The sequence below is a fragment of the Trachypithecus francoisi genome, unplaced genomic scaffold, assembly GCF_009764315.1.
Source record: "Trachypithecus francoisi isolate TF-2019V2 unplaced genomic scaffold, Tfra_2.0 Lachesis_group11, whole genome shotgun sequence".
NCBI classification, from domain to species: Eukaryota; Metazoa; Chordata; class Mammalia; order Primates; family Cercopithecidae; genus Trachypithecus; species Trachypithecus francoisi.
In genome coordinates, this window is record NW_022681456.1 from 123,508,670 (window position 1) to 123,533,781 (window position 25,112).

General features: G+C 40.7%; 1 protein-coding gene across 2 annotated transcripts in view; it reads left to right on the plus strand.

Annotated features, from left to right (window-relative positions):
• The window catches only part of STYK1 (serine/threonine/tyrosine kinase 1), a 56,459-nt gene extending 31,347 nt beyond the window's left edge, over positions 1-25,112 (plus strand). Inside the window, exons 2-10 of one of the 2 annotated variants that reach the window (XM_033222900.1) lie at positions 8,955-9,074; positions 9,521-9,655; positions 12,582-12,845; positions 14,434-14,615; positions 16,331-16,414; positions 18,877-19,085; positions 21,357-21,397; positions 22,062-22,158; positions 23,678-25,096. In XM_033222900.1, the coding sequence (XP_033078791.1) occupies positions 9,023-9,074; positions 9,521-9,655; positions 12,582-12,845; positions 14,434-14,615; positions 16,331-16,414; positions 18,877-19,085; positions 21,357-21,397; positions 22,062-22,158; positions 23,678-23,882 (1,269 nt within the window). In that variant the 5' untranslated portion in view covers positions 8,955-9,022 and the 3' untranslated portion in view covers positions 23,883-25,096. Of the gene's footprint in view, positions 1-8,417; positions 9,075-9,520; positions 9,656-12,581; positions 12,846-14,433; positions 14,616-16,330; positions 16,415-18,876; positions 19,086-21,356; positions 21,398-22,061; positions 22,159-23,677 lie in introns of those variants that run through there. The other variant, XM_033222899.1, reaches the window with a different exon arrangement.

A 25,112-nucleotide genomic window follows, 5' to 3' on the forward strand; every position in this document is an offset into this window, starting at 1 on the left:
CTTACTTAGGATTGATTTAGGCAAAGAGAGGACAACAAGGCCTCATCGACTTGTGTGGCATTCAGGTGAGGGGTCCAGATTTGAGAGAGTTCTGTTAACAAGCATGAGTAATTGGGCAGATTTTGGGAAGCGGATAGACTACATCTTCCCCAAATTGGGAAGTATGTAAGATAAAGAGGATGAAGATGACTGAGACTGCTGATTGCCATAATGCCCTCATCAGAATTGGTTCAGGAACTGGGTGGAAATTAGCCAGAATATAAGTATTATCAGTGGAATCAGTACGAGGAGCTGAAAAATTTAGAGGCAGAAGAAATCAGGCAGGTGCTGATACATTTTCCCTGATAAATACCATACCACTATCTAGCATTCTTTCCATTTCTATACCTTAGTTTACAGCATTATGCTATTTGATTTATCTGGTTTAAATCTCTCTTCCTCAGCGTGATTGTTAAATTCAGATATCTACTGGCAGCTGCACTATTTTTGCTGTGAAATGACACCTAATTGAAGTATAAGAAGTTTTAAATCCTGCATTAACTTTTTGATTACTTTAACTCCCTCTCTGTACATGGAGATGAGTATATTTACATCCACAAATATTATAAATATTCAGATCAAAGATTTTTTGTTTCATTTTGTTATTTTTGGTTATACATGTTTACCTGATTGATACAGCTGTGTGACTGTTTCCCAACTGGAAAGGCAAGTGAAGAAGTAAGGGAGGAAGAGGGACAGCAACACATATTGATGATCCGCCATGGCTCTGGTAATGTTTTAGGTATTTTACAGAAATTATGCTATGCAGCTCTCAACAACCCTGGTAGGTAGATATCATCAGCAGCACTTCACATATGGGAAAACAGGGGTTCACAAAGTTAAAATACCTATACGAAGTCATAATGAATGACAGAAATGAGATTCAAACAGAAGCCAAACTCCAAAGCCCCTTTTCTTACCATTAGAGCATAGGAAATTGTATGCAGGGTAAGGGTAGGAATAGATACCTATCAGATTCCACGGCTGCCATGATATGGGTGGGAAGATGTGGATGCAAGGAAGCCTCCAAAATTTGGGAGCTCTTGCAGGGACAAGCAGAGGTAGCATAACTGGCTGAGGGTACTTATTGATTGGCATGCCCGTTTTCCAGTTGATAAACTTCCTGCTGCTCTCTGCAGCAGGAGAGAGACACACAACCCTTAGGAGACATGCACGTTTCCTGCTTCCTAAACTAGGAAGGCAAGGAATGGCAAGGTCAGGTGACATGCTTCCGGATGCCGAATGAATCACCCACCCAACCAGAACTAGAACTTCAAACCTCTCACTCTGTTATTACGGCACTAAGTCAGGGCTGACTTCACTTCCCTTAATTCGTGGACTGCCCAGCTCTGAACCACGCTGACCCACACCCTAGGGAGGGGAACCTGCCCTTAAATACTGGCTGTGCAGAATGAGGCAGGAGGTTATGTGTTCCAGGGGTGTCTTTTTCCGCTTACCAGGAGTTTGTTATTGTTTACCTGGAATTACATTCTACATATAGAACTTTTATAGTGACACACCCTGTCCGGCACAGCACTGAGGTGAGCAGCAGCTGAGTTAGCTTTCTGATGGTGAAACCTCATGACCACATCTCTCTGTCTGCCTGGGCCCGGGTCTCATTTATCAGAGAATGAGAAAGTGCCTGTATGGGCCGGGCGCGGTGGCTCAAGCCTGTAATCCCAGCACTTTGGGAGGCCGAGACGGGCGGATCACGAGGTCAGGAGATCGAGACCCTCCTGGCTAACATGGTGAAACCCCGTCTCTACTAAAAATACAAAAAAAACTAGCCGGGCGTGGTGGCGGACGCCTGTAGTCCCAGCTACTCGGGAGGCTGAGGCAGGAGAATGGCGTGAACCCGGGAGGCGGAGCTTGCAGTGAGTTGAGATCTGGCCACTGCACTCCAGCCTGGGCGACAGAGCGAGACTCCGTCTCAAAAAAAAAAAAAAAAAAAAAAAAAGAAAGTGCCTGTATGTGTATATGTGCCCCTACAGCCTGTGTAGCCTGTCCTCCTTCAGTCCTCCTCAGCTTGGGCCGGCCTCTCTGCCAGGGGGCAGTGTGTTAGATAGCCTGGAAAAGTGGCCAGAAAACAAAACAGATCTCCTCACTTATGGGGGGAGACTTCCAAGAGACTTTTAGAGAACCCAAAATCTTCCTTAGAAGGAAAAACCCAGCAGACTGAATACCAAAGAAGAGCACCGATCCTTGGAAATGCAAGGTCACTGACAACAGTAAGAACAAGGTATTTGAAAGCAGCCCCAAGCCGTCTTCTGGTGCATTAATCAGGTAGGAAAAGGAGACGCGGATGGATCAGAGATAATCCTGTACTGAGTGGGAGTGGCGTTGTGTGTTCTAGGCGTTTCCCTCTTGCTGATGATAGCCCTTATTCTGAGCTGCGGAAACTGAGGAGCTGGGGAAGTTGTTATTCGTTAGGAATCTCAGGAAGAGAAAGTAATCAGCAGGAGAATATTTAGTTTAAGATATGCTATTTCTGGGCTTTTGTTTGAAACTGGTAGATGAAGGATTATGGAATTGGGCACATAAAAAATAGCAAGATAATTATGATAAAAATAAGCTGTTTTGAATTTGTATAATACCTCAAAGGAAATAAAATGTGTTTATCTGTGAAACCATATTTAAACTCTGATGCTGTTTGTAAGTGTCTGTGAGCACTGCGTTTCTTACCTAGATGTGATGGGGCCTGGCTTCCAATCACTTTGCTCCTTTACAAAGTAAACTTTGTGAGGTACCAGGATACAGATTAAGCTTCCTCATCTCAACTATATATCGTATGTTTCAGGAATCTCTGGAGATAGGTAAAAATAGGAAGCAAGAAAAGCTGATAGCCCTCAGATGTCATAATCTGGTGAGCACCAGTGAGTCAAAAGATCTGTTGAAACAGGCTCAGGGACTCCTAGGCACCATGGTGGAAAGGGATTTCCCTATGAGAACCCCTTTGGAACACTTTCCCTAGAGTTTCAAAGTTCGTTTTGATCCCTGGGTCTCTGGGAAGATGAGGGAGGGCAAAGATCAGAATAAGCACAATTTCTCAATATCTGAGAAGAGTGAGAGGACAAGATAACCTCTCTTAGGTAACCTCCTCCCTGCGTCACCCACACTAGGAGATATCACAGGGCGTAAGGCAAGTTATCTATACCAATATGCTTCTCTGGATTTAAAAAGAATCACGTCTCCAGTGTGCCCTTCCGTGCACTCTGTGTCCTCTCACTGGTTTGTTTCCCTAGAAAGGTCGAGCCTGGGGCACTGAGAGAGCCGCATGAAGACCCTAATTCCTAGGCCAGTGCCCTGTGCCCTGCAATTTCTGGCCTCTTCCTGACCCTCATGCTCTCAGTGAAAGATGGCTAGTCCTAAGAACCGGATTGTTTTACTCAAAAAGCAGAAGATAGAAATAGGATTGGGGATCAGACCCAGGAAAATGAACAAAGGAAACAATCCAAGGTGGCATAATCTGGTGAATACTGGGAAAAAAAATCTGATTCTACCTCTGTTTTCAGAATATACTTTAAAGACAGACATGCAGATGTCATCTATGTCCCTATGAGGTTCCTATAGGACACCCTTACAGGCAGATTCAATTCATCCATTCTTTCCAAATTAGAGTGCATTTGTTAGTAAAATTTGGTTTCAGCCTTGTGGTTTCCATGATTCTTTTGGATTCTAATGTAATTCCTTCTTGACCTTGTTGGTCTTGCTCATTTGAAAGACAAGTATATATGTATAAGGAAATAGTATAAAGAACATTGGGTTTGTAAGTAAAAGACCTGGGTGTGCAACCTTGCTCTGCCATTTTTTTAAAAAAGTGGCTAATTTGGCGGGGTACGGTGGTTCATGCTTATAATCCCGGCACCTGGGGAGGCCATGACGGGCGGATAACCTGAGGTCAGGAGTTCGAGAACAGCCTGGCCAACATGGTGAAAACCCGTCTCTACTTAAAAGACAAAAATTAGCTGGGTATGGTGGCACGCACGTGTAATCCCAGCTATTTGGGAGGCTGAGGCACGAGAATTGCTGGAACCTGGGAGGCAGAGGTTGCAGTGAGCCGAGATCACGCCATTGCACTCCAGCATGGGCCGACAACAGCGAGACTCCACCTCAAAAAAAAAAAAAAAAAAAAAGTGGCCAATTTATAACTTAATCACTAATTCATAACTTAACCCTTCAGTTTCTGCCTTGCCTTCTTTGTATGAAAGTGCCTAGCACAATACCTGGCACACCGTAGTTACCAAACACAGGTTTATTAGATCGGCAAACAGGAAGCTTGTTTTATAGGATGTTGGTAACAAGTAATTCTCAAATCCTTTAGATCTGAGCATTGTTCTCTGTCTCACTTCCAAATTAATATGTTCAGCCCATTAAACATGTTTTTTGTTTGTTTGTTTTGGTTTTGGTTTGGTTTGGTTTTTTGTTTTTGTTTTGTTTTTCTTTCCAGATAGCTCAAGGGTAAGGATGAAAGACTGACTGTACAAGAAGGCAGACTGTTTCAGGCTAGGGGCTGCTACCTCCATATATTTTACCCTCCTCACTTTTAGTCTTTGAGTCGTCTGCCTCATAGCCCAAAGCCGTTAATAACTTCCTTGACCCATATGGCATCCACTTGGGAGGGTGGATCACTTGTCTATCTAAAAAGAACATGGCTAGAAGATCCGCATGTGTTGATAAGCAAGCAGTAAGCTTGAAGGTGAGGCTGGCACAACGGATTTAATTGTACCCTACTGGAACAGAGCCAGATGTTCTAGTGAGTTCAATCATGGAATTTTTCACCACACGTAAGCAGGCAGAGTACAGCAAATCTGATTTTAGAAGTCTTATGCCTAGGTATATTTTAGTAAAAAGAGTTTACTCTGGAAAGTCATGAGTAAATTGCAGATTGTGTCTGGGAGACTGTATTGTGCTAACTGAAAAGAAATGCCACTTAATAAGAGTTGTGTTATGGTTGCAAATAGAATATCGTGTGAATTAAAATAGATGCTTAAATGCAGTGTGACATTATGCTTGTATTGTATGTGTGAAAGTTTAGAGAATTAATATTACTATTTAGTTCAATTTCGTTATAGTTATATTCATGAGCTTTTATGGTCTTCAGACTATAGTCCTGTAAAGATTTAGCGTGGACTTTACTCCTCATTTTACTTTCATTCTCCTTCCCTTTGTATCTCCTTCATTGCACTGTTTCTCCTCAGGATTCCCAATTAAAGAGGGGAGTTAAAACTTTAACATGCTAAGAGAAAGTCTGAAGCAACTGATGAGAGAAAATTTAGGAATGATAACTACCAGTGAGATGATATTATTGTTCTAATTCGAACCCTGCCTGAAGAGGTTTGGCTCTGTAAATATAGGATTATGTAAACTAGAGGCAAAGTACGTACAAACATATTTTACAACTATCAAACATAGTTGTCAGAATAAAATATATTACAATTCCACTAGACCCTTGGTTCCAAAGCCATGGATTTCATTATTCATAACATTCAATAGAGAACTGTGGATAATGCTTTATAGTGTTAAGAACTTTACAGTTCAGCTAAGAGAAGAAGCAGTAGCCTACATATTTTCTCTGACATATTGGGAAAAGTATTTAGATACAATGAAAGGGAGTGGAGTATCGGTCAGACTGAACAGGAACCTTGGTCAGAAGTATCCTTCTAGTGGTCAGGTGGGCCAGAATTGAACCCATGGGAAAAGTCATCCTTGAGGGTTTTGGCATCAAGGCATGCCTTTTCTCAGCTTGTCAGAGTGGGCAGGCAAAGCCATGTGGTTTCTGTGTGTGAATTTCAAGGAAAAAAGTGATGTAGAGAGGAATATTGCTGTTACAAGTAAATACAAGCATTCTCTGATGTATGAGCTTTGGTGGCCTCTTTGTGGTGAGGTTTCCCACATTAGCGTTCATGGATATGTGGGTGTGCCCGGTGTGTATGCCCTAAAAATCCTAGACTCAACTGGTACACTGCATATGCCTCTACCTAAACTGTAACCATCAGAAAGGGCTTACTGTATACACGTATGGAAAACAGTTTCATTGAGTGGGCCTCATCATTCTATACATTGAGTGGGCCTCATCATTGATCTGCTTGCGCTAGCATCCAATTTCACTGGGCTGCGAGATATCCATAAGCCTTGCCTCTTTAAACGACTTATGTACAAGTAAATGTGATGGTGAGAACCTGGTTCAGGAAATGCAGTAGCAGGCCATAGTGTCTCCAAAGGTGAGTGCTCTGTGATAGGTGTGATAGTCAGTGTAAGGGTGTAAGCACGAGTTTGAGTTATCAGGGATAGGTGTGTTTGGCCAGGTGCATATGGTTGAGTATGGATACCCTCCATGAGCAGTTCACTGTACCCATGTTGGGGTACATGTACACACATGGCTTTAAACAACTCCCTTCAGTATGTATCAGTGGGTGTGTAGTTTGTTTTCTGGGCAGAGCTCACGAGTCTGAGCTAGCTACTGACTGACCCTTTTTTCCACTTGTGCTGTGGTAAGAGGGAGTATGCTGAGAACCTCCTCCTCAGAAAGCCAAACTGGTTAAACTGGCTGCTCCGTGAATGAAAATAATTACTTCTGATAATCCACTAAAAAGGAAGCAAAGGAAAGGAAAATAAGAATGAAAACAGCAGTGATGAATTTTCTAATAGCCTTCCTGAATTCACCCTACTGATCCAGTGTTTTATTTTTCAGACCTTTTCCTTTGTGCCACTCTCTTAAGAGTCTGTTTCTTGAAAGTTTCATCACGAGTGCCAGTCCTTCCATGTGGCCTCGTGAATTGTGAAAACTTTCTCAGCCACATTTCTCCTTGCCTTTTTGGTTTACACACTAGATACGGTGGACTTTGCTATCTAACTATTCATCGACTTCTTAGATCCCGTTCTAAGAATAAGGGTAAGGATAAGAATTTCCCTCTTCTGTGCAAATTTTCCACCCGCTGGCTACTTTGCTGCCTACCTGGGCTTTTGTCAACCAACTACACAGTTTTGTCTCTCTTGAGTTATAAGGGAATTGCTTAACTATTGACCACACATACAAGTTCATGGTGCTCCAGGAAGAGTGGAAAACAGGTAAGGCAGAATCTGGGAGGCTTCTTTACATAGATCTTTCAGGCACTGAGAGATTCTACCTCAGTAAATAACACTGTGGTTAGTATCAATAATAAAAACAATGCGTAATGTAATAGTAGAGGACAGCACAATATGGCCAATGTAACACCTGTATAATATAGTGGCATATTATATAAGCTGTGCTTCTGATTTTTGTTTTATGTTTTTATCAAGTCACTCCAAAACTGGATGGCATATTTAGACTTATTTAGGAGAAAAATCACTGTATTTTCTTTCAAGTTAATCAGAATTAAAGAAGTAGGCTTTGCTGACTATAGAACCATGGGCGTGTCTTGTCAAGCAAAGGCAAAATATAAATTTAGGAGAGGGATGGGAGAGTGGTAAACATGAGTTCTCTTCTGAAAGAAAGAACCAGGTTTCTGGGGGTGTTATTTGAAATATGTACTGATTATATTATATAGACTTAACAGTCATACACATAAAGAATCCATTGCCAGACCAACAAGAAACTAATAACTAGAGTCTACTTGGAGGAGACTGGAGGAGAGTTAAGAACTGGATAAATGGAAAAGAATGGGGTGGGAGAAAGATTTTTATGCTATCCTATTTTACATTTTTATTTTTTGAATCATATGAATGTATTTTCTTTTTATTTAAGAGAGAAAGAGAAGGTGGCTTGGTACTGATACTTCCTTTATATCCTGGTAGCAATCAGTGTCCATGTCTATATCTGATATGAGCAGAGGAAGCACCTTGAAGCTTCGAGGGATGAGGAATTAAATAGTTTTCTTTTTTTTTGTTTTGAGGCAGAGTCTCGCTCTGTCACCCCGGACTGGAGTGCAGTGGCCAGATCTCAGCTCACTGCAAGCTCCGCCTCCCGGGTTTACGCCATTCTCCTGCCTCAGCCTCCCGAGTAGCTGGGACTACAGGCGCCCGCCACCTCGCCCGGCTAGTTTTTGTATTTTTAGTAGAGACGGGGTTTCACCGTGTTAGCCAGGATGGTCTCGATCTCCTGACCTTGTGATCCGCCCGTCTCGGCCTCCCAAAGTGCTGGGATTACAGGCTTGAGCCACCGCGCCCGGCCTAAATAGTTTTCATTGATAAATGCTGTCTGTTCATTGCTTATGAGGGTGCGGATATTTCAGAGAAATAAAGCAAATGTGTAATACATATCCTTTGACATCTGTCAATTTTTTATTCATTATCTGAATTAACTGTGTGTAAAAATGAAATTAAATGTTTTCTTTAGAGCTAGACATGGTAGCTTGTGCCTGTAATTCCAGAGACTCGGCGGGCTGAGGCAGAAGGATTACTTGAACCCGAGAATTTGAGAATTCAGTGAGCCGTGATCACACCACTGCACTCAAGCCTGGACTACAGAGCAAGATCCCAACTTCAAAAAAATGTTTTGCTTAAAAAATGTGATGCACAGCTAAAAAAATATATTAGACATGCTTAATACTGTAGGGGAGGTAGATCATGCCTACATAACCCATGGATCCCAGTTCAGATGGATGTTGCGAATCTGTACTTGATCATGGGAGCAGAAGTCTCAGGTGGGAGGGGAGACTTTAACATAATTTCAGTAACAATTGAATGAAAGGAGAAGAGCAGATCAGAGCTGTCTTTGCTGTATGATAGAGAAAAGAGAAATGTTGAAAGGAGAAGGTTGGGAGGGTTCTTCCAACCTGAATGTCAGCTAGGTAGATAGAGATAAACGGATGACTCAGAGAGGTAGCCAATTACCTAACTAGCAATCTGTAGAGGCAGTTTAAAATTCTGTCTGTGTTTCATGTATTTTTTTTTCATTCATTTTATTTTTTTTTCAAAAACCACTCAATCCTTAGGAATTACTCACAGCTGTGCTCTGTACATTCTCTGTGGGCCTAGCAGGGAAGAGGACAGCCCTGTGGCAATGGGCATGACACGGATGCTCCTGGAATGCAGTCTCAGTGACAAATTGTGTGGTAAGTACAGATTCCACAGATGTCTATCCTCTGATTGTAGAATTATGAAGGCTAAGGTCTGGATAGATTCTAGAAGGAGGATGATTTGATTTCCAGTAGAAATGAAGACAGTGGTGATAAAAGGATGGGGACTAGAAGCCATTGTCTTTTTGGGGAGAGGGTGAGTGCTAATCAGCGATCCAGATGCTGCATCTTCAATCTTGGTAAGAAAACTGCCAGAAGCAACGTCATGTACATTTGATGGGCTAAGAAACAGGGCCACTGGGGTTTCGGATTAGAGAGTTACTCCCAGCAGTGTTTCTGTTGAATGGAAGTAGAGGGGAAGGTAGAAGAGATGACGTTTTCATGTATGATGAGCTGATTGCTGGTGCATAGGGGAAATTGCATGAACGCCAGGTTAGGCTTCTTCTTCATTCTCTTCTCTTCCTATGTGATTGCCTACCCAGTTATCCAGGAGAAGCAGTATGAAGTGATTATCGTCCCAACTTTCTTGGTTACTATCTTCCTCATCCTTCTTGGGGTCATCCTGTGGCTTTTTATCAGAGAACAAAGAACTCAACAGCACCATCCTGGACCTCGAGGTAAAGCTCAAACTTTGGGGCTGGGCAGGGGCTTAAAGAAGATGGAGATTAGGAAAAAGTATGGTCTAAGTTTCAATGAGCCCATGTCTAGAAGTCTAGGTACCTGCAATGAGAGAGGCATGGGTTCCCTCCCATGGAGTTGAGAGGGGGGTGATCTCTTTTCTAGGAAGTCCTGAGTTGGAATTCAACATGTGCTTACTGACTGAAAAAAGAGTGTACAAGAAAAAACCTCATATAACCTGTTTCTATTCCTATTGGACTATCAAAACTGTTTCTATTCCTGTTGGACTATATGAGTGCCTAAGGACCTAGGAGAAAGACCTAAGGGGGTAAAGTCCAGGGCTTTATTAACATCCTAGGAGGATGACATATCACCCTATGATACATTCCATTCCTAATCTTTGCCTCCAGGATATATGATGGAAAGGAGGGGCCTTCATATTTTAATAGTCTTTGAAGTGCTAAGTAGATGATAACAGTCTGTTCCAGAGTTCCACTGAGCATATAATAAAAGGGAATCAGCTCATACATGAAACTCAGGGTAAAAAGAAGGAAAAAGAAAACTCTCATAATAATATGAAACTCTATAGTGGCTAATCCTTAGTTTTTCTTTAAATTTTATCCCACTTCTCTTATACTTCACTTTTATAGAAAACTTCTCAAACAAGTTGTCTAAACTCACTTCTAGTACTTCTACTCATCACATTCTCTTCTGAACCCACTAAAATAAGGTTTTTATCTCTACCACTTTGCCAAAACAAGTCTTTCCAAGGTCATCAATGACAGCTCTGTTGACAAGTCCAATGATCAATTCTTAGTCTTCGTCTTACCTGATCTGTCAAAAGCATTTGAAACAGTTTTGAACTTTTTTTCTTGAAATACTTAAAAAAACTAAAGCCACTTCCTAAATGTTATAATTTTTAGTCTTATGGATTCAAATATGTTTTCTATTCCAATGATAATCCCTTGAACTCGATTCTCATATTAACCCACCTACTGCGCAGTTTCAATAGAATACAAATCTCATATGTAATATGACCAAAACAAAGGTCCTGAAATTCTCTCACAAATGTCCTCCCCAAATAGTCTTGCCTGTCTTAGTAAAGGGCAAGTCCTGTCTTCTGTGTTTTCAGTCGCAAACCTTGACGATATCCTTAACTCCCTTCTTTCTCTCATAGTCCATATCTAATCCATAAGCAAACACTGTTACCCTGTTTTCGAAATAACCCCAAGTTACTCTCACATCTCACAGATCACTGCAACACACTCTTAACGTTCCCTGCTTCTGCCCCTACTCCTTTATAGAAGGGCCAGAATGAGTCTTTTAATAGTCAGTCCTGTTAGTTGTCAGATTGAAATCTCTCTGCCACACACACACATGCAGTAACCTCCCATCTTGCTCAGAATGAAAAATGACAAAATACTTTCCATGGCCTTACATGATCTGGGCCTCCCTGGCCTTATCTCCTACTACTCTCCAATGATCCCACTTGGCTCCAGCTACAGTGGCTTCCTTGCTGTTTCTCAGCTATTCTAGGTATGCTCCCTGCTTAATGCTTTTTGCAATTTTTGCTCCCTTTGCCTACAGTACTCTCCCTGACACCAGCATGGTTTGCTCCCTAGGTGCTTCCAGGCCTTTCTCAAATGTTATCTCATCATAAAGGCCTTTCTTGACCTTCATATATAACATAGGTGACTGATTCACTGGTGTTGCTTCTCCCCACTGCCTTTTTTTTTTTTTTTTTTTTTTGAGGCGGAGTCTCGCTCTGTTGCCCTGACTGGAGTGCAGTGGCCGGATCTCAGCTCACTGCAAGCTCCGCCTCCCGGGTTTATGCCATTCTCCTGCCTCAGCCTCCCGAGTAGCTGGACTACAGGCGCCCGCCATCTCGCCCGGCTAGTTTTTTTTGTATTTTTAGTAGAGACGGGGTTTCACCGTGTTAGCCAGGATGGTCTCGATCTCCTGACCTCGCGATCCGCCCGTCTCGGCCTCCCAAAGTGCTGGGATTACAGGCTTGAGCCACCGCGCCCGGCCTTTTTTTTTTTTTTTTAAGAGATGGAGTCTCGCTATGTTGCTCAGGCTGAATGCTAATTCCTGGGCTCAGGAGATCCTCTTGCCTTGGCCTCCCCAGTAGCTGGGATTACAGGCTCATGGCACCACACTCAGCTTCTTCTCCATCTTTTATTTTCCTCCACAACATTAATTGCTTGATATATTATTACCTGCTTCCTCTCCCCTCTCACTAGAAAGTAATCTTCAGGTGAATCTGGACTTTGCCTGTTCCCAACACTTAGAACAGTACCTGGCATGTAATAAGTGGTATTTGTTGAATAAATTAATAAATGTAGATTTAATAGGAAGGATGAACCTCTCTTTTTTGCTGGCCAAGGGAGGGAGAAAGTACCCAAGACTTTTTTAACCGAGACTCAAGGATATATGAAATAACTTGACTTTTGGGGTAACTTGAGGGAGGAAGACTAACCATAGCTTAAAGTTGATTAATTATCCATACCTTTCCTCCAACTTTGAAAGCCATTTGTCTGACTTAAATGACAGTTCTCACTGGCAGTTACCTCCACCTTTAGGCCTCTGTGGTTTGGATTCCCATTCAGGAACTTCCCTAATTGTCTCCATCCCACACTCATGGGGACTACTCAATTGTAACCCAGAGGAAGGAAGGCAGAAAGGAAGTGTCATGACCACTTTCCTACGGTCCTTCTTGAGTTGTCTTAAGAAGTAATGGGGATTATCGTAAAGGTTCTACAAACTTGGCATTGATGCTGGTTTATAGAGAAGCATCAGAAGACAACTCCACATTGGCCAGAGAGGAAACTGCCGAAGGAACTTGCTTGCCAGTTTGTTTCAGGGTCTGCTTTCTGGAATCCCCAGGGCAGGGAAAAACTGGTTGACATCATCTCTCTGTTCTAGACACTGCCCCTGTCCCTCCGTCTAGGGACCTAAGCTGGGAAGCAGCTGGACATGGAGGAAATGTGGCTTTGCCACTTAAGGAGACATCAGTGGAAAACTTTCTGGGAGCTACACCTGCCCTGGCTAAGCTGCAGGTGCCGCGGGAGCAACTCTCTGAAGTTGTGGAGCAGATTTGCAACGGTAGCTATGGGCCTATCTTGAGAGCCAATATGAACACTGGGGACACTTCTAAGTCCAAGAGTGTTATTCTCAAGGCTTTAAAAGGTAAAACAAGAAGTGTTTGACTCCCCTTCCCCTAACAGTAAATATTAACAGGCTTTGTGAACATTGAGATGTTGACTAACCGTTGTGATCACAACTGTGTACAGAAAAAGGAAATAGAGTGGAAACTTGAGACAGAAATGTTTTTCTTGGTGTCCTCTTTTTTTTTTTTTTGTTTTTGTTTTATTGAGGCGGAGTCTTGCTCTGTCGCCCAAGCTGGAGTGCAGTGTCCAGATCTCAGCTCACTGCAAGCTCCGCCTCCCGGGTTTACGCCATTCTCCTGCCTCAGCCTCCCGAGTAACTGGGACTACAGGCGCCCGACACCTCGCCCGGCTAGTTTTTTGTATCTTTTAGTAGAGACAGGGTTTCACCGTGTTAGCCAGGATCGTCTCGATCTCCTGACCTCATGATCCGCCCGCCTCGGCCTCGCAAAGTGCTGGGATTACAGGCTTCAGCCACCGCGCCCAGCCCTTTTTTAATTACACAAATTGTTTATTTGTGAATCCTCACCCAATCTCCAAATAATAACTAAAATGACTACCACGAATAAGTACAATGTTATGATGAGTAAGATGTTAGCTGTGGGTTTTTACACAGTCTTTATTGTGTTGAGGTACATTCCTTCTGTATTTAGTTTGTGTAGTGTTTTTATCATGAAAGGATATTGCATTTTATCAAATGCCTTTTCTGCATTGATTGAAATGATCATATGAGGTTTATACTTTATTCTGTTAATGCGGTATGTCACAGAATTGATTTGCATACGTTAAAACATCCTTGCATCCTAGGTTCCCTAGCTCTTCTTTGCTATGGAGGCTGTTAAAACTGATTTTTTTTCACAATGGATGTTACTTGGACTAGGATTCTGAGGTTGTTTCCTCATTTTACTTTATTCTTTGATACCCTTTCCTGATATTATATTTCTTTTTTTTGAGATGGAGTTTTGCTCTTGTCACCCAGGCTGGAGTGCAGTGGTGCGATCTGGGCTCACTGCAACCTCCGCCTCCCAGGTTTAAGTGATTCTCCTGCCTCAGCCTCCCGAGTAGCTGGGCTTACAGGCATGTGCTGCCATGGCCAGCTAATTTTTGTATTATTAGTAGAAATGGGGTTTCACCATATTGGCCAGGCCAGTCTCGAACTCCTGACCTTAGCCACCAGCCTCGGCCTCCCAAAGTGCTGGGATTACAGGCGTGAGCCATTGAACCCAGCTTATATTATATTTCTTTCTCTCTCTTTCTTCTTCGTGATATGGGCCAGTAATGGTGGATACATAGAACAAAGATAAGACAAGCAAGGGTATTAATCCAAAGGACTAGACAGTGATAACTTTTTAATGCAAACAGACTATCTCTCTAGGCAGATGAAAGCCTATCCAGTTCTAATAATTATGATTCTGTGTTACCTTTGATAAAAGATCAGTGATATTAAGCATCATCTTCTTCTAATTGGTCCCCTTTGTATTTATTTTTGCCTACATTCACTCCCATGTGGGGCCTTAAGAATTACCGTCTTAAGTTGCCTCCTGCTCCCTGCCTCCCACTCATCGAGGATGTGCTGACTGCTCACTGCCTGGCTCTTGCATCCTCTACAGAACCAGCTGGGCTCCATGAGGTACAAGATTTCTTAGGGCGAATCCAATTCCATCAATACCTGGGGAAACACAAGAACCTAGTGCAGCTGGAAGGCTGCTGCACTGAAAAGCTGCCACTCTATATGGTGTTGGAGGATGTGGTCCATGGGGACCTGCTCAACTTTCTCTGGACCTGTCGGCGGGTGAGCAGTAGGGCAGAGGTATTAGGAGGTTAAGGCTTACCTTGTTGATTAGCTTTTCACATGTCAATTAGTGTGACAAATGACAAAATGCAGAGACATTATAATAGCATGACAGAATAAGAGAACTTTTTGTAATTATAGAAATGTTCTATAACTGCTCCATCCAATATGATAAGCCACTAATCACAGATAGCTTCTAGACACTTGAAATGTGGCTGATGTGATGGAGAAATTAAATTTTAAATTTTATTTAACTTTAAGTAATAGAAGTTTAAATAGCCACATGTGGCTAGTGAGCACAGAGTGGACAGTACAAGTTTAGAGCATGGACTTTAGGCTTCACCTCCTACTAGTTATGTGACTGAGCAAGTCACCTTTCTGTTACTGAGTTTTCTGAATCTGTAAAATGGGAGTAATAATTATTATAAAAAATACAAGAAATTATGTATGTGAAAATGGTGGTTCATACAGAGTAAGCACTCAAAATGGTAGCTGTTTTAAAGATAATTATATAATGACATGAGTATTTTTGGTAATGATTGTAATTTTGTTGTGGTTATTAAGTGTGTTTTCCATTCTGTAACATCACCATAGTATGGTGGGGCAAACTCAGGGAGAAATTTAGCTTGTAAAACTTTTGTAGCTCAAACTCATGTTTTTTAAAATTAAAATGTTCAGACATTTTTAGCCTCAAATGGATGTCCTTTTCCTTACAATTTCTCATGTTCTACATTCCTCTTTGATAAGTGTTACCTGTTTCCCTAGTTTCTCACTTGCTAATGAGCAAGTTCAATATTCTTTGAACGTCCTTCATACGCTGATTATTGTACAACTGAATGTGTATGAGAAAAGGACCCTGTTCTTGTCTTCCATCCAGTGTTGTCAGTAGGACAATTGCAAGTATTTAGGCATTTTAAACTTTTTAAAGAGGTCACTCATCTAAAACTTGTTTTGTCCTCTAACTGCACTAGCTTCTTTCCATTTTTCAAAAATACCACGCAGCTCTATTTCAGATTATCTTTATATGTTTTTCTTGTTCCACGAAACTTCTCTCTTCTCTTCTTTTCATAGTTAATTTCCACTCATCCTTCAGATCTCATCAAACAATTTCCCTGTCCCTCCAACTCAATCAACTCTCTTCTGCCCGCGATCATGTGCTCTCTTAGCACTTTGTACATTTCCTTTATGGCACTTACAGATATGTAACGATTTATTTGTGTGTGATTATTTGATTCCGATTCACATGTGCCTGTCACACAACAAGCTCCAGAAGGCAGCAGCCATGCTATTTTACTCATGCTTGTATTCTCAGTTCCCAACATGGAATAAGGGACATTTCAGGCATTCAATAAAGATGCATTCAGTTAATGTGCTAAATTAATCATGAACACATGTGTGCTCACATGTGCATACACACACACTCACACAGAGCCCCAGAAAAACTGCTGTTTTATTCAGTGGATAGTCTTATTGATACTTGCCTTACTTACCTGCTATTCATCTATGTCTGTCATTGTTTTTCCAGTCCAGTTGATCGTTTTATTTCTCTGCCTATCTGAAAATCTCCCACATCAGCCTCACTTTGAACATTAGCCCTTATATTTTTCTTTGCTTTGGTAACTGCATTTCAGAGTATCTCTGCCCAACTTTATTTCTTTTCCAAATCTGTTAGTGCCATTTTGACATAATGGCTTTTTTCCCCCCTGTCTCTTTAGGATGTGATGACCATGGATGGTCTTCTCTATGATCTCACAGAAAAACAAGTATATCACATTGGAAAGCAGGTCCTTTTGGCACTGGTAAGACGACGCAAAATGACAACTGATGGTGTGACATTTTCTTGTTAGCCTTGTTTTTTATGCCATATTTCTCATATTAATATTCTCAAGTGGTGTATATGTTCTAAAGAAAATTAGAAGTTAGGGAGCAGAAACTCAAGCATGGATAAATTGTTTTTAGTCCCTTCTTTAGGGATTTATCTAGATAATTTACTACATTATTGGTAATTTCAGGAAGAAAGTAGTCAACTTAGGGTTTATACAAGGAACAGGAAGGATTTTAAAGATTTTTCAGTCCTAAAATTCAACAGCCGGGGCCAAGAGGTATACGCCCATTTACCTGATACTTTTACATCCCCATATGTACTAATAATAGAATTAAAAGAGATGGATAGGGAAGCAAGTAGGGAAAAGATACAGAAAGAGAAACTGAATGGGGGAAAGGCGACAGAACCAGAAGGAAGTATGCAATTTTGTAACTGAAAAACAAGAAAAACTAGTTCAGAACATGTTTGGTTAGAGTCTTGCTTTGATACTGAATGTGACAGGGAGTACATATAATTATAAAATGATTAAGGAACAAGTGGAAAAGGATGAATGAGAAGAGCAACAGTTGGATAATTCCTTTATTTTAAAACAACTTAAAGAGATAAGACAAAGAACTCAGGGTTTAAGATAAAAATTTTACCTTTACCAGAATTACCCAGGAACTTTCTATGTCCATTTCTATGAAATTATTTCAATAGTTGTGTTTAAAATTAACATTTGCTATGGAAAATCAGGGCTCTGTGAAGCTGCTGTTTTAAATATTTGATTTATCTTGCCACCTTGAGGTGTGGAATATAGGGATCTAAGTGGAATCAGGAAAAGGTTAGAAAAAAAGGATTAAGGTGGGTAAGGAGTAATAGTTATGGCTGAAGCTCCTATGGGTCAAGGGAGAGTACACATCATATACGGGAATATTGTCTATGGTGCTTGGATGGCCTCGTTGGTATGTTCCCTTGATAAAGAGTGTCAGGATACAGCCTACCCTGTATTCAGAGCCACAATTGCAGAGGTGCCGTACAGGGATGAATTGGTCAAACTGGTGCATTCATCAAGACCCTGTGCTACCTGTTACAAGGCAATATCATACTATGTTTTTCTTACTTTTAACAACCTCAAAGTCAGTTACATTCTTTAATTCTTATCATGGCAGTATAATTTCTTATTTTAAAGCTTCACCAGACACAGAAAACTGCTAGTTTTCTTTATCATCAGTGATTGGAAATTATCACCTTTACATTTTGATTTTCTATACCATCCTTGTTTAGTAATTACAGCCCTCAATCTCCAGGTCTTCAGTCATATATAGTTTTGCAGCTTCTCCTTATGTCTTGAATAGTTTGATGCCATCGGAAATGACTCCAAAAATCAATTATCATAGGGTGCCATAGCTCTCTGATGCTCTGTTGGCTGTTCTAGAATTTGATACGTCTTAAAAATGTAGGTTACCAGGTCTTTCTTCTTACATTTTGGTTTAGTAAATCTGGGGTGAAAATCTTATGTTTAAAAAGCTCTCAGGCAATTCCAATATGCAGACTGACTTGAGAATTTTTAGTAGACTTTACATAGTATATCCTATGAATTATAATACCTGGTTCTGGTCAGTACCACTTAATAACTCTGTGGCCATTTGTAATCATTTCAATTTATCTAAAAGAGAATTTCTGAATTCAACTCATGCAGTTATTTTAGGGGAAAAAGTGAGATATGTATGTAAATTTTTCATTATGATACTCAATTTTGGTATGTATTACATTGTTTTGGGGACTACTGCTAGAAACTTGGAATCAGGCCGGGTGCGGTGGCTCACACCCATAATCTCAGCACTTTGGGAGGCCAAGGTGGGCGGATCACGAGGTCAAGAGACTGAGACCATCCTGGCTAACACGGTGAAACCCTGTCTCTACTAAAAATGCAAAACAATAGCTGGGCTTGTAGCAGGCGTCTGAAATCCCAGCTACTCAGGAGGCTGAGGCAGGAGAATGGCATGAACCCAGGAGGCGGAGCTTGCAGTGAGCTGAGATCCCGCCACTGCACTCCAGCCTGGGCGACAGAATGAGACTCTGTCTCAAAAAAAAAAGAAAAAAAGAAAAAAGGAAGAAACTTGGAATCTACTCCCTTCTCCAGTGTCTAGCTGGGTCCTTTCTCATGGGAAAGGAAAATCAAGCAGGGGTCAGTGTTTAACACGGAGGTGATTATATTTTCAAAATCCAGTATTAATGTCATTTGAATTATTTGCTCAATTTGGTATTCCTAAACACAATACAGAAACGTGCTATTCATTAGCATGCTTTGGAAGTGACGTATCATTATTAATGAGACTTGTTCAGAGTAGAAAATGTCCTTGTGTTTTTGAAGATTCCTAGGACTGTCTCTCCTTGTCTGTGACCCAAGCTGTGATCTCAGACAGCTGATCATATTTGATTTTATCTTGACAGGAATTCCTGCAGGATAAGCATCTGTTCCATGGGGATGTGGCAGCCAGGAATATCCTGATCCAAAGTGATCTCACTGCTAAGCTCTGTGGATTGGGCCTGGCTTATGAAGTTTACACCCGAGGAGCCATCTCCTCTACTCAAACCACACCTCTCAAGTGGCTTGCCCCAGAACGGCTTCTCCTGAGACCTGCTGGCATCAGAGCAGATGTGTATGGTTTATTCCTGGACTCTGAGTTTACTTTCTTCATGACTTGGGTGTTCTCCCTGAATATGATTTGATCTGTTGCCAATTATTTCTACAAATATAATCTCTACTTAGAAATCAGGCATACTCTCAAGCAGAAATGTTATGTGACAGAGTTCATGTTTGTCATCTGTCTGCAGTCCTTTTTGGTAGTTTTTCAACCTTTTCTTTTCTTTCTTTTCTAAGGCAGGATCTCACTGTGTTGCCCAGGCTGAAGTGCAGTGGCATGATCACAGCTCACTGCAGCCTCCACCTCCCAGGCTCAAGCGATCCTCCCACCTCAGCCTCCCTAGAAGCTAGGACTGTAGGCATGTACCACCCCACTTGGCTTTTTTTTTTTTTTTCTTTTCTTTCTTTCTTTCTTTTTTTTTTTTTTTGAGACAAAGTTCACCATGTTGCCCAGGCTGGCCTAAAACTTCCGGGCTCAAGTGATCCTCTCACCTCAGCCTCCCAAAGTGCTGGGATTATAGGCATGAGCAACCACGCCCAGCCTCAAGTACTTCTTCTGTATTAGATTAGCAGCCTTAATTAGAAAAAAAAAAAAATGAAAAGATTATTCACATCAATATCCGAGGACTTAATCTAGTAAAGTCTCTTTTATCTGAAGGAGGTAGGTCCACATAACCAAATTGCCAGTTAACATACATTGTTAAAATAAAAAGAAACATGCATACCTTCAATAACTTATTTTAACATAAAACTTATAAATGTAGATTATCTGTTTTTTTCAAGGAGGGGCGAGGCTTCTTTTTATAAGGATGAGTCTCCCAAATGAAGTTGTATGTTGTTCTTTTAGTGTAAATAGTATCTTTTAGTGTAAATAAGAATGATTTATTTTTGAGTTCCAGTTCAGAATGATTTTAGGTAGCATGAGAAACCTGAAAATAATTATGAAATTGTTTGCAGACTTTTGATGTTACTTTTCCCAGTTTTCTACAGTTGTCTCCCTCACACAATTTGACAACACTTTCTTTTTCAGCAGTTTATTTTTATAAATAATTTTCAAAACATTCAACTTAGTTTGAAGGAAGATAACACTTTTTTTTTTTTTTTTTTTTTGAGATAGAGTCTCGCTCTGCCACCCGGGCTGGAGTGCAGTGGCCGGATCTCAGCTCACTGCAAGCTCCGCCTCCCGGGTTCACGCCATTCTCCTGCCTCAGCCTCCCGAGTAGCTGGGACTACAGGCGCCCGCCACCACGCCCGGCTAGTTTTTTGTATTTTTTAGTAGAGACGGGGTTTCACCGTGTTAGCCAGGATGGTCTCGATCTCCTGACCTCGTGATCCACCCGTCTCGGCCTCCCAAAGTGCTGGGATTACAGGCTTGAGCCACCGCGCCCGGCCGATAACACTTTTTTTCATGTAATCAGTATATAAAATATCTAATTGACTATATAACTACATATAATTGCAATTACATGTAAAATTGACATTAACAGGATCATAAAGAATCACAATTGACTTTTGGTAGCCATATAACTCAATTGCTTGGAGAAGTGAATAGATATAATGTAGAACATCCTGCTAGTCATGAATGCCATGAGCAGCAGAGGAAATTTAGAATATCAGTTAATAGGATGAGTCAGTTATGAGATTTCCATTGCTGCTTCACTGACATCTGCTTTTCAGTAGACGTCTGGGGGTAATAAACTTAACTGTAAAATATTAATCATTGAATAATGATATTATAGAATAGTGAATTATACACCTCTCAAGTCATATTGCTTAGGCAAATACCAATTTCAACTATATATAAAGCTTGCTCTGGTAATATTTTTCCTAGGTTTGGGGAATTAAATCTACTGAGAAAATAGTGACTAAATGATAAAACTTGGTTGGATTTGTGCTAAGAATAAAGTCTAGAATTTCAGCAGAGAGGGATGGAAAGGAAGAAAGAGACACAGAGGGAATATTTTTAGGTAAATGTGCTTTTGTGATTGAGGTAAATGTGTTTGTGTGACTATATGCACACACATTTGCAAATAATAAACATCTATTAGTTTAAAATACAGGAGAGTAAATAGAGATATAGCTTCAATCCTAAAAGAGATTCGAATCTACGGAAATTGAGCAGAAATGCTTTCTAATGGCAGTTATTTTGCTTTTCAGACACTCATCCTTGATTCTCCTTCATCCGCCTTTTTTATGGGGCTCTTACTAAAGGCCTCTGACACTTAAATGAGCTCTCTTTAGAAAAACAGAAATAGCAATTAAGTAGATGGCTTTGTTTCTTTTACAGCTGGTCTTTTGGGATCCTGCTCTATGAGATGGTGACTCTAGGTAAGGATGAACCCCAAAATAGTGTGTACCTGTATGCAAATATGCAAGCATGTTTATTTAAGGGGTGGATGATGTATGCTTTCAGAAAGGGTTTCAGTACAGTGCTGAGGCTTGAAATGGACGACATGTTATCAAAGCCTGATTCCCGTGATGGTCATATAAACTGATTATTTTCTCCTTGCCCCACTCCCTTCTTCCCTGTCCTTTTTTACCTTTCTTTTGCTCTCTTCATCTTTATTTTCCCCAAAATATTACCAAATCCACAGGATGTTTTCAAATCCCAAGGATACTTCCCAGAGTGGTCTTGGATAAACATAAAAAAGTTTACTTCAGACTTATTAATTCATTTGATTGAGAAACTGCACACCTTCCCATGTGCAGAGAGTGGAGGACAGGTCTTATGTCTTACTTTGTCTTATTTGATTACTTTCTTAGAGATTCAGGTTTCTCCTAACTTATCAGGTTTTTTTCTCCAAAACACCTTTCCCCCCAGTTCACTACGTTATATCCATATTTGATCACCAGGGAGCAACTGAATCGTATGTAGTATTTTTCCTACGGCTATATCTTTTGCAAGCAACCAATCCAAGTGGATGAAGAATAGTGTTAGTTACAGTTTGTATTTTAGAGGACCCTAAAGTGCTCATTATTTTCATAATGACAGGGGCACCGCCGTATCCTGAAGTCCCTCCTGCCAGCATCCTACAGCATCTCCAGAAAAGGAAAATCATGAAGAGACCCAGTAGCTGCACACGTACCATGTAAGTGGGTTTTAAAGATCTGCTCTTCTGTCATGCCAAATGTTGTTTTGCTCTCTATCAATCATGCCCTTTTCAAAGTGCTCAGATGATCCTCGCCTGTCTGTATGTACCAATGTACAGCTTTTAACCAAACCCATGAAGTGAAATACACCTGTCTCATATATTATATATGCATATATGTTATATATACATAGACATCCACACTCATGCATACTCACACATACACACACATACCCCCACCACACACTGAGAACTACATTAGGAATCTAATTTTATTATAGTTTAGTTCCACGGGAAGCTTCTAAAATAGGTGGCAAGTAAACTAAACCCAATGCAAGTACAGTTGTGTTTAGTCTACACGTCAGTCTTCTGCCAGCCACAGTTCAGACAGCTGTCATAAAACCCATTGCACTAGAGTTACCCATTCAGAGTATACCAGTTCTTATTTAGTATTTAACTTTTAAATGACTGTCTCCCTGTTTTTCCAGCTCTCAGTGTGGCAGAAGCCAACCAGAGGAAGGGGAGATAAGCAGAAATTACAAAGGCAGAAGGAGGATCCAGTGTTATCAGCAGATAGGGACAGTTAGTGAACCAACCTAGAGTCAGGAAATGGAAAAATATAAAATTACACAGACTGTTATTACCAATGAAGTTCAAAAAGGAACTGCTATAGAAGGTAAGAGAAGGTTAAATTGTGTATAAGAAGGCAGCAGAGAATATATTAATGTTTTTATTAGAATTGTTGCTATTTTATAAGGTTTTCATCATTGAATGGGTAAATCTACAGCACTTGGTTTTCATTATGATAAACAATTACTGCATCAAGCAGACTAAATTTAAATATCTTAACTATATTTGAGTATACACACACACACAGGCACATAGTATAGTGATGGAGCTAGGTACAATAGAAAGAAATTGATGACAAACATTTCTATGTGTAAAAGGCTGGTCTTGATACTGGGAGAGACGCCTAACTGACAAAATACCTGACCTGGTACCACAACCTCTGGTACTTGTAGCACAGCCTTGTCATCTGCAGTTCTAGCAGCAGCTTCGAGGCACAAGCATTAAAGAATGTAACATTTTGATGAGGAGATATATGAAGCATGAAAATCAACCTAAAATGTGCAGCAGTATATAATGATTAAAAACTCTGTCTCATATCAGAGTAAAAATGATATGTGTTCAGTTCTACCCAGCCCTGTTACTTTACTGCACGTTGCTCACAATGTACAGCAAACAATGTCTAGTGATAAAACTGTCCTGTCATACCCTAGTTTGGAAAATATTAAGTCATCCCTATCATACAAGAGCACGTGTTGAGAAAGTGCTATTAAGACTTGATATAAAAAGGTTGAGAAGGAATATCACTCTCTGGGAAGAATATGAGTAGCAAGGCAAACAGAAGACAATTAAAGAATTGTAGAGTTGTTTGTTAAGGTTTGTGAGGAGAGGAGACATGCTCCCCATACATTTGCCTCGTCAAGGAAGTCAGCTTCTCTTGTTTCCCTCTCAGGTACGGTATTATGAAGTCCTGCTGGCGCTGGCATGAGGCTGGCCGCCCCTCACCTAGAGAGCTGCGCTTGCGCCTAGAAGTTGCCATTAAAACTGCAGATGACAAGGCTGTGTTACAAGTACCAGAGTTGGTGGTACCTGAACTGTATGCAGCTGTGGCCGGCATCAGAGTGGAGAGCCTCTTCTACAACTATAGCATGCTTTGAAGAGTCCCGGGCAATGCACATTCATGCATGATTATACGTTCTTGGAATCAATTCCTATAAGAACAGAGAATGGTCTTTCCAGGGGACACAAAGGAAGAAATGGGACATGGATTCTTGATCTTCCTTTGCACATTTCTAGGGAAATCTAAATGATGCTGGATGAGACTCTGCACACCCTGAGCTAAGACATACTGTCAGTCGCACTTCTGCTGTTCCAGTCCTAGAAATCCTGGGTAAAAGTGGTAGACATGTGCAAAGGAAGTTTTAGAACTCTGCAGTATTTGTTGGGGCATGACACAAATAAGCTCATCCCTCCCATCCTAGGCTAGTTTCCTTTGGAACCACATTTTTCTCTAGATGATTACAAGGTCCAGAAAATTTGGAATGAAATAAAGGAGTAGAAATCCAATAAAAGAGTTGAAGGGAAAGAAAATTTAAGGTTCTTCTTGCTCAGGATTACAGATGTGGACCAACACCTCCTTCAAGAAAAGGTGGTAGGGACACAAAGTTCTTCAGTCCTGAGCCTTACCTGTAGGGTTGGAAGAGAACTATAATGGAAAAACCTCTGAGTTTCACCTTAGGTGTAGATAAAAGAAAGATGGTCCCCTTTTATCTGATTCTGAAACAGGTAAACTCTGTTACTACGTTTAATTAGAAGATGGAGGAGTCATTTCATGATTAAGAACATTCAACATGTATTGTTCATTAAGCTAGCTTCCTAGTTCCAATTAGACTAAGGAGACTAAGCCTAGAGAGTCAATGTTAGAACAGTGATAAGAATGCTGTGTGTGTGTATGTGTGTGTGTGCACAATAAATAGGAAATGTAGAAACTAAGCAAGAAGGCTTTGTAGCCCAGTCTTTAACAAGGGCTAGAAAAGAATGTAATCTGATATGGAAGGATAGCAGCTTCTAAGTTTCAATCATCCATTGATATACTGTGAAACTTATTTTATTAAATTAATATTTATTAAATGGAAATATGTTTTTCTGGTTTATAACTGATAAAAATAAAGGGAGGATAAATGTAAATAAATGAAAGTTAATGTCAATAGAAAAATTCAAGAGATAACATACAATGTCAGAAAAGGGACCCTTTATGTGTAAATGTGGATAATACCTGTCTCACAAGGTTGTTCTGAAGACTGATATGTATTGAGTATGTATTTGTATACTATCTGGCACAGATGTGCTCAATAAATGTGTTTCTCCTTTTCTCTTGCCTTTCCTAA